The 10,499-nt window shown below is 32.5% G+C and overlaps 1 protein-coding gene across 1 annotated transcript; it reads right to left on the bottom strand.

The window, feature by feature from the left end:
* Window positions 1–452: 452 nt before the first annotated feature.
* LOC143224119 (uncharacterized) lies at window positions 453–4,192 on the bottom strand. The gene is made up of 5 exons (XM_076452574.1): window positions 4,047–4,192; window positions 3,608–3,687; window positions 2,687–2,791; window positions 1,982–2,075; window positions 453–605 (listed from the first exon to the last, which is right to left on the bottom strand). Exons 1-4 carry the CDS (start codon window positions 4,135–4,137, stop codon window positions 1,986–1,988), a joined length of 366 nt encoding a protein of 121 aa, XP_076308689.1. The 5' UTR covers window positions 4,138–4,192; the 3' UTR covers window positions 453–605; window positions 1,982–1,985.
* Between the last annotated feature and the right edge of the window lie 6,307 nt (window positions 4,193–10,499).

The raw sequence follows: 10,499 nt of genomic DNA on the forward strand, positions 1-10,499 counted from the left end.
GTTTGTCTCTTAAACCATAGTTTGAGTATCATTTATGAAACTGTAATTGTCTGCATTTCAGCTTTTTACAAGCACATCTATTGATTGTAACATTGAGTTGTTCTTAAACTGAGTAATATGTGAGTACGTTTGCAATCCTGTGAAATTTTCGAGTAACAACAGTTTTTCTCAGAATAGTTCGTCGGTGGGCCAACTGTAAATTTACAGGTAAAAGTTCGAAGTACTAATTATCAACTCCTCAAAATATGTATGTGATTTTCAAATGTCCTTATTTTTACACTTTGAATATAATTTTCTTCACTAAAATGTTTTATGTCAGAATAAAATACTAATTTTCTTCCATTTAAACAAAGTACTAAAAAGCATGACATAAACATGAAAATCACACTCTATATTCTTGGCTTTGTCACAAATTGAGAAACGTATTAATAAATCAATATAAACTCAAGAACTTTATTGCTTCATGAAAATTTTATTTTCGAGATAAAGATGTATGAGGTTTAAACATATCCAAAAAAGAAGGAAAACATGAAAGATTCAATTTATTATATTATTGGTATTATGTAGATTCTGGTCCTCATCACCCATTGAGCGATCCGTTGAATCTGTAAATATCAATTGTATTAAAGTAATTGAGTATTAACGTAAATTCATTTAGAACAGATCTGATAACATTTCATTAAATGCATATTCTAGATGTTTCAGAACTAGATGTTCTGAAACGTGAAGAAAACTTTGTTAGGTTTGGATTTAACACGTTCACATACTGTATGTTTGTTTAATAGTAATCCAGACGAAATATTCTAAAATATTTACTTTATGTAATATTGATATTTCAGTTCACGTATATCTACGTATGCACACTTGATATACGTGTTTTATTATTTTAGTTGATTTCAGATCTATCGTAGTAATTAATATTTATTCAACAATGTCATAATATCATTTCCATGTATGATGCAAGGTGTTCCTATACATATAACTAGTCCCTTGCTGGGACAGCGTTAATTGTTATACTTATGTTTAATGCAGTTGAAGTTTTATATCTCGTCCTACATATGTCGTTCTTTACAACATATCCAAATGATTACAGTTCTGACCAAATGATTTTGAAACTGTCTATACGTGGGATAGCAATACATTCGTGGCATTACACTGTTACAATCCAATGTTCGATTATTCGCGATAGACACAGCAGATAAGCCTAGGTAATTTTATTATCAAACAACGATGTTAGAAGTTTATTAATTTGTAAGGCGTGATAGAATGGGCTCAGTTAATTTTTTAATATTTATATTATGTTTGTTGTGTGAGAATATCTTTTATAAGTTATCTACGAATTTTTTAAGAAACAACAAGTTAATATCTTATATACTTTTCAAAAAATGAGAAAAGTTATAGTCGCAATGAGTTATTTCCTTGTCAGGAAATACATTTTTAAAAGTTAAACACTTCAAATGGAAACAGTGAAAGAACTGAACAAAATTCTAGCGAAATGCTGATTTTATTTATTTCAGACTTATATAAAGAAATGTTGATTTTTATTAAATAAAAAAGGTTTTGGCCTTATTTCAAAAATAAAGTGTCAAAAGTAAAATAGATAAAACATAAAGATCTATTTAATAAATAACCACATATTTCCATAACGATAAGAAATATAAGGAAAAAAAAAAAAGAATCATTATAGCGCCAAGCTACTATGTTATACGACACATTAAACAGAGTAAGTAATGATAGTACTCACAATATGATTTTGATTACGATTTTTAACTTAAACTGAAACCTGTGAGAAAAAATAAACAGTTACTACACCACCTAACTATCACCCAACACGTTACCTTATTTGAAACTACAAACATTTTTAGGTGTTCTCGTTAAAAATAATGTTTATACATTTTTCAGCACATAACATGTACAAGTTCAGAGATAGTTGTTTAGTATATTGTTAACATGCTGATTCATTTTAACCTACTTAACTTACGTCTTCAGAAACAGTTGTTCATCATTTCAACCACTAACTTCTCTGAATCCATTTGACTCGCTGCAACTTTTTCCCTGATACATTCTTTGACTTTCTGCATGTATAGATAGATAGGATTTAATGTTATTTAAGATATTACTAGGTTGAAAGTTTGAACAAGCATAAAATGTATTTGTTTAAAACTGTAAATTAATTATACTTCTGAGGAAGCATGTATCACATATATCCTTCTCCTATGGTGAAATGATTGACACTAAAATCACGATATCCATTTGGTTGCTTATATTACATACATTAGAGGAATTACATTTATATAAATTCTAGCGAAGTCAGTTTGAAAATTTAACTTTATGATTTTTTTTTCTAAATTTCGCTCTATGTTCCAATTCTTCAAACTAAATCTAATCATGAACAATGTCTACTGTTCTATGGGACAGTTCTGTTGTGTCTTCACCTTGTGTTAATATGGGTAGTATACAACTGTTACGAGGAGCAGCGATATTTACAGATATCTTCTAAGACATGGAGCCATACTCAGGGCTGAAGCTAAGCTTTCTAGAGTGACATCAGCATTTAATTTTATTCAATGTGCTGTAGCTAAATTGAATAAAGAAAAGTAAACTATAAACAAATCATCTATTGGTTAAAACCTCATTGTCAAATAAAAATGTTTCATGTACAAACAATAAAATAGTTAATCATCACCTTTAAATCTGCTTCTCTTCCTTCACTACACGTTTCACTCAAGAACTCGGCGAAATTGTTAGTAGGAAATATTCTCTTTTCACACTTTCGAATTTCAGCTAGAAGCTTGAGACCAAAAATACTTTGTTATATCAACTTTTATATTAAATTCTAATGTATTTTTGCATTCATAGCATTTAATATTCGACTTATATTTTAACCTTTTAATATTAATTTCAAGCATGGTTAAAAATATAATTGTCATAAATTGTGTCATAACTAGTTTTAAATATATTCTGTTTGTTTACTTGTTTATTTAGACGTAAAAAGTTGTTTATAATATGAATGTAACCTTTTTCAGACAAAAACAGAGAACGAAAACACAATTCAAATTTGTAAACCCCCAAGTGGCACAGCAATATGGCTTCAGGCTTACAATGCCAGAAACGGGTTTCGATATCCTAGTTTGGCAGAGCACACATAGCCCATTGTGCTTAATGATGTTAAAATCACATTGTTCTAGATCTGTGAGCTATCTTTAAATATAACGGTATGAGAAATATTCAACAATAAAAATTTTTTGTTAGAAGACTCCTTTCCTCCGCCTTAAAATTTTCTTATATATCAGTTACAACTATAAATTGTCTGTACGTAACAAATTCATTTTGTTAACGTTGCATGAATAATTTTCCGATTGAAAGATACGAAAATAAAGTTAATAAAATATTTTTATTGTAGTTGAACACAGTCGTGTTAAATCACTAGAGAATCCTGTTTTAGTTTATGAACCCTATATATAAATGAAACTGTAAATAAAGTTTCTGTTTCAAGACCGGTTAAAATTGTTAGATTCACCACAAATTCACGTTTTCAATACTTTTTTTTTTTAAACTTATAGTGAATCGACGATAAATAATTAATCATAATACTACAAACACCTACCATTTCTGACTTTCCACTCAAAAATTTTTCGTCGCATTTTTTTATCTCATTCATTTTTTCAGGCTTTTTTTCATTTATCTCTACATAAAATGTTTAAACAAAGTTTTATTCACTTGAAGAGGATACGTCTCTCATGTTACAAACCACATTAATTAATTAAAAATATTTTATTAAATATAAGAAAATATTTACTATATTTGCCCTTACAATAGATCATATAATTGAGTAACAAGTATAAAACTTTAGTCAAATAATTCCACATACTGATTTATAGTCCAAACGGATATTTGTCTGTTTCCACTGAAAACTGTTTATGTCCTAATAAGCAAATACACCCATTTTCTTGAGGTATGTATATAATGAAAATTTATTAATATTTTTTGTGGTAATACTATTTGTTAATGCTTTATACATCAATAATGTTTAAAAGTGAACTTACCACACAACTTTTTCCAAGCTGCATCAATACCGTCGCCTTCCGTAAACGTCAGGCATCCGAGTACGACAAAAGCTGCAAGAAGAACTTTCATGTTGAGAATGTTGCTGCTGTTTTCATGAAGACTTCCGCTATGAAAGCCATTTTTGTATCATTCATCCAACATCTTTCAGCCAATAATTTCAACTAAATCTTAATTATTCTAAAATGATTAGCTTTATTAGTATATCAACCAGTCATTGCATTCCTCTTTTCGGATTGGACCAGCCACGTTCAATACCCACTAATACAAGAGTGATGATACCAAACATGGAAACCGCCCGCCCCTTCAATAAGATCACGTGACGTGAATGTCTTCAGTTTCATACCTTGTGGTAACCTCATTCTGTCATAGCACTTTATATACATTACGGGCTAGAAAGTTTGTTTGTAGACACAACCACTAGAAGATTGTGCAATACTGCTAAAGTGCTTTGGAAATATTCATTCTTTTTTAGTCATTTATTTTTACACCTTCATACATTTCGGTGTAAACAATAAAATATCGTATATTAGTATCCACAAATAATTTATACGGTAATATAATATCCACATACACATGTGTATTTATCATTAAACTTTAATGTTATCTTTGAAGTTACGATTCAATTCCAAATTATTTCATAAATCAGTGCATTCTTAGTGAATTTGCTCAGGTGTTGCCGAGTGATTGGTGTGTCAAACTGAAGACTGAAAGGTCCAAAGTTAGAGCAGTGACACCGTTGAAGAAATGTTGTACTTTCTTCTATAAAACATTATAAGTGTGACAGTCGGTCATTCCATTCTATCGGTTGAAATAACGGGACAAACTTGTTGTTGTCATTCTGGTTAGTAATTCAAAGTCAATGTTATTTATGTTTCAACTGTTGAACCTGATGGGTCTAAAACATATACTTAATGCCAAATATACCCTTTATATTCAATATTCCAAATCTGTAATGAACTATGCATGTTAGTTGCGCAAATAAACTGGTAAAAGCTAGATATCTGAAATGTTTTAACAGGATGTACCTCATCCTATCTGACATTATTTCCCCTAAATGAATAACTTATACAGTAATATTTCATGTATATATATATTTCCCCCTTTACGTTCTTAATTCGAATTAGTGCGATAGTTTTATAAGCCTAGAACTTTTACACCTGAGTTGCTGGCTAAGTCGGCAACATTATAGGAGAAGCATGTTGGCTGGAAAACTGATTCGAACTTTAATCTTCAGATTGCGAGTGTAGCGTCCCAATTAACAAATACGCTTTATTAACACATATTCTTAATATATTGAGATAAGTTTCTGTATGTGTGTTTTTACCTGGGCCCGAGATGGTCAGATGGATTAAAGCATGCGAATCGTAATCTGAGAGTCGCGGGTTCGCATCCCGGTCGCACCAAACATGCTCGCCCTTTCAGCCGTAGGGGCGTTATAATGTTACAGTCGATCTTACACTACTAAATTAGGGATGGCTAGCACAGATAGCTTTCGAGAAATAAAAAAATTGTTCTCACCTTTCAGCTCTTATAGTTGTATACTCTGGTTTGCTGTGTTTGTTTGTTTTGAATTTCGCGCAAAGCTACTCGAGGGCTATCTGCGCTAGCCGTCCATAATTTAGCAGTTTAAGACTAGAGGGAAAACAGATAGTCATCACCACCCACCGCCAATGCTTGGGCTACTCATTTATCAACGAATAGTGGGATTGACCGTCACAATATAATGCTCCCACGGCTGAAAGAGCGAGCATGTTTGGCACCATAGGAATTCGAACCCTCGACCGTCAGATTACGAGTCGAACGACTTAACTCACCTGGCCATGCCGGGACTCAACTCTGGTTTAATATCTGTAATGACGTATTTCTTTCGTGTCAAATCTAAGATAAACCGTATTTTTGGTTTGATTTAAATGGAGATTACATAAAAAGTAAGTTATTTTATAGAGAGGTGTTCTGCCGGTGTGGTGTCTGCCATCAAACGTTGTCGTGTTTACTGAAAAATAAGAGAATATTTTATACATTGTATGCATGTGACAGAAATATCGCTTAAGCTCAGGAGATTTAGAAATTTTAATCAGGTGATTGGACTTCAATTCAGGATGAATTTTATCGTTGTGTTTTCGGCACAGAATGCAATAGTTTAAAGATATTTCTGTGTATTTTGCTGTTACTTGACCAAGTCCTCGCCGTATATTGCTTAAATAATACCTCTTTTCTCTTGTTTTTAAATAAACAAAGAAATTGAGCGCATGCAATTTATAGTCATTTGATGCGCACCACTTAAGATGAAATGAGTGTAATTTATAAAGTCGGTATGTATAACACAATACAACAAAGCTCATACAAGCTTTAGACCGACAAACACAAAAAGCAACACAAAATCACTTGAATTGTGTTATCCATGCTTTACTGAATTTGGTGAGGTGCTTGTTCTGTTTAGCGGGTAACGATTTTGAAGGAGATAACACACGTTTAGACATCTTGAAGATTCGTTGGCGACTAAACACTACCAATGACTAATTGTTAAATAAAAACAGGTATACACAAACAACCAATTGCAGATAGTACGTGCAGACACTGCTTCAGACTGTCTTACTTGTTCTGATCACCCGAAGTCGGGTTAAAAATAGTCATCGTATTAAGGATTTTGCGAAGGTGGGTACTGTTAGGAGTTTGTATTAATTTGTTTTATTTTAAGCGGAAGGTCGGGAGGGACCCTCTGGAAATAGGATTTTTAGCTCCTGTTAGGAATATAACATGCATGACAATATTTAAGTATAAACGGCAAATTTCTGCAAAAGTAAATAGGATTTTATTCACTTTATATTCGGATGGAAGGTGAATATTAGTTATGATAAACATCTCTGAGGCTGATTGCGTACCTCAGAGTAAAATGTTGAGAAACAGTAAAATAATTCTGATTGACAGTCACAAACAGCAAAACGTATGCAACAAAAGCGATAGAGTGAGACTTCATAAGAAAGGTAGACTCACCTAGACAAACTGTTCTTCGTCAAGCCGAATATATACAAAAAATTTATGAAATAATTTGCTTTTTTACTTTTTATGCAATTTGTGTCACAGAAAATATGTAATTGGTAATAATAGGGAACAATGGGGCAGTTATTTGCTCTCTCACAAGCCAGAAATATCCTCCAAGGGCGGCCTTAAAACTGTGATGATGTAAAGTAAACAGCACGAACTATTGGGAGTAATTTTTTATTTTGACATCTTATAAAAGCTGTTGAAGGTTTAGGATATCTGGTTATGGTTATCACGTTATGCAGACAGTATCTAGTTTAACTCAGCTAAGTGTTGGCTAAGTGCCAGTAGGATAGAGGTTTAGGCAGGTCTTTGCGAGTGAGATGAGGTATGTCATGCTTCTAATGTTCAAAGACACCATGAAAGCACACATGAACTGTTACTTGGAGCATTTATGGCAGATAACTGTCTCTAATAGTTGGTCTCCAAAGCAACGTTCTCTATAATTTGTTTTCGATTTATGTGCGAAATGAAAGTTTGTCATGTTCACCAGCATCACAACAATTTGCGAATGTGCGTTACTAAGTTTCTTCTGTTTTTTTAGGGGTGGGTATCACAGAGGAATCACAGCAACAGAGCATGTGAGTTTGATCCTGATATTGGACAGCCCAACCCCTAAATTTATTAAGTATTTAAGTGAGGTGCAACACTGGGACTGGAATACAATTTTTAGAGTTGTGCTAACATTTTTACACAATAATGTAATCCATTATATTGATTTCAAAGCTCAGAAAAGAGGTGTCACCGAGAATTCAGTCACTTATAGGGATAATTTGCACAATTTCTATGGCGAAGTTATAGCTAAATGAGACTTGGTGAAATAATCAAAATAGTCACTGAAATAGCATGAAAAGATCATAATAGGATAATTATTGACAAAAACTAGAAGAGAGTTGTCTAATCAGGTGATAAATTATCAAGTGACTGATAAAGATATTAACAGCTCTACTAAAGCAGTTCTTATCATCAAACAGCACCAGATAGCAGTTTCCAACAATCGTAGAAGAGGAAAAGGTATTGTATTACGTACTTCATACAATTTAACCCAAGTATCTGCACCGTATCAAACATGAGCTATGATAAGGATGAACCAACAATTCTTATATACTTGTGCTATAGCATCAACACGCTTGTTTCCAGGCAGGGCTCCTCTGGCCTACTCTTAGTTACAATTCCACATCCTCTGCTGATGATTATCCCACAACATCGATCTTGAAGGTGTGGGGGAAATAAACAATATATTGCAGTTGAGGTTTGTTGGTTCACTACGAAGTGATATATTGATACCTCAAGATAGTCTAAAAGCTCAATACATAAAGAAAAGATACAGCAAAAGGTAAGTTCTGCCTCTGTTTCTCCAGAAAACTAATGAACTCAAGTTTGATATGGTTACCAAGTTTTACACAAATAACGCATACTAAAAGGTTTGATGGCGAGTCCTGCTCTACCAGACTGAATGTAGCTTGATACTTGCCTGTCAGATCGTAAGAATGAGATACAGAGTCCTGGATGATATAAAAGACAAGAAGATTAGTAAATCTCACAGTATATCGGACACTCCAAACAAATTTACCATGAGTGAAGAATGTATCTCTTTATGTTACTGTACATTGGTTTTACAAGGAAACAGAGAATAATATTGATGAATTACAGTAAAATGACAGTGCTGACTCATATCACCTCAACCACCGCAATAGAACAGTTATCATAGGTTGTCATCTTACCAAAATTCTAATTTCACAGAAATTGAGGACTAATGAATTTCAGCAAGCACTCTTGTTTCTAATGCATGCTTTGCTGGAAGCTCTAGTACTGGTGTATTCAAAACAGTCAAACAGTTAAGAAAACAATAGTATAATTACAAATAATATTTTCTGTGAAATTACTTTTGACTATAAACATCAGATGATATTTATAAACAAAACATCAAATTCAAGTTGAAAACCAATATACTTAATAACTGTATGCACAATTAGTAAGGTGTGCACGAATTTGCTACTCATCTCAGATTTCCTTTCTATTTATCAATTATTTTTGAAGTACAAAGAAGGTATTTCTGTATTTTATGAAATATTTAAATTTAATGTGTTATAATTCTTCAAATTTCAAATACACTTGAAGTTCTGACTTTAACAAAACAACTGAAACGTGTTTTTATCAGACTATGCATCTTCAATACAATTAAAGACAGATATTGCAAATGTATTACTGAGAGAACCAGCGAAGGATAATACATACCTTTCTTTGTAGTGAAGCACGAAAATACATATTGAGTTATCTGTGCTCTGTTCACCATGAGTATTGAAACCCGATTTCTAATGTTATAAGTCCGAAAACATTACGCTGTACTACTGAGAGTGGGGCAAATACAGAGTTTAGTAGCTCCCTGTTAAGTAAATTGCACCTACATCAATTCGAAATTAATTTGCCCATTGTGAGCCCTTAATGAGATATCAAAGGAGTTCCAGACCAGAAAGAAGACTCCGTATTGTTTGAAAGTTTGTAAAAAGCTTTGGAAATAAATCGATATTTACATATGCGATTTGTAATAACCGTTATTATAAATTATATTATTATTTGCATATTAAAATACATCTGTATCAATAAGGAAAACTGTATTTTAGCCTCGGTGGCAAACTTCATAAATTGGATACATATCGACGCTTACTTAATTACTAAATCTAAAATGTAATTTCAACTCAGTTTTACTGTATTTAAATCGATTATCGGAAACAATAATTAGCTTCCAAGTGATAAAAAAGTTTTTCTATGAAGTTGTCAACAATTTTTCTGAAATCGTTTTGCTTCATTTCATAAACACCAATCATAACTAAAGATTTCTTAGTTTTGTTATAGTAAAATTTTTCAAAACACCTTCAGATTAATTGGCTTCGTGGACTATTTGTTATTATTTCAGATAATTCGTGGGCAATCATTCTCGTCAGGAGACGAAAGACAATACTTGGACATAGGTCAACACTCAAAGATCCGTTGTTAAGCAGTTACTAGAGAAATCCAGTGAGTAGGTAAACGTCTCACTGTTCCTTTGCACTGCACTGAAGCGAACTTGAAAACGACATTCATGGTTTCGACTTGTTACTCAGCGTAAAACACAACTGGACGTGGTGGGCACGACAAAGACAGCTTTACACTTAACCATAAACAAATTGTTAGAATGAATTTATTTTCGGTTTATTTGGATTAAACTATGCAATGAGCTCTCTTCATACTGTTCACCGCAGGGAATCAAACTCCAGATTTCAGCATTGCAAGTCCGTAAAATTACTAGCGACTCACCTGAGAACCAGCTCCACTTAAAATACCAATCCTATTACCTTTTATAATAATTGCATCTTCATTTGTACTTAATTTTTATATGGTCTGATATT

This window comes from Tachypleus tridentatus, chromosome 8, assembly GCF_004210375.1.
Source record: "Tachypleus tridentatus isolate NWPU-2018 chromosome 8, ASM421037v1, whole genome shotgun sequence".
NCBI classification, from domain to species: Eukaryota; Metazoa; Arthropoda; class Merostomata; order Xiphosura; family Limulidae; genus Tachypleus; species Tachypleus tridentatus.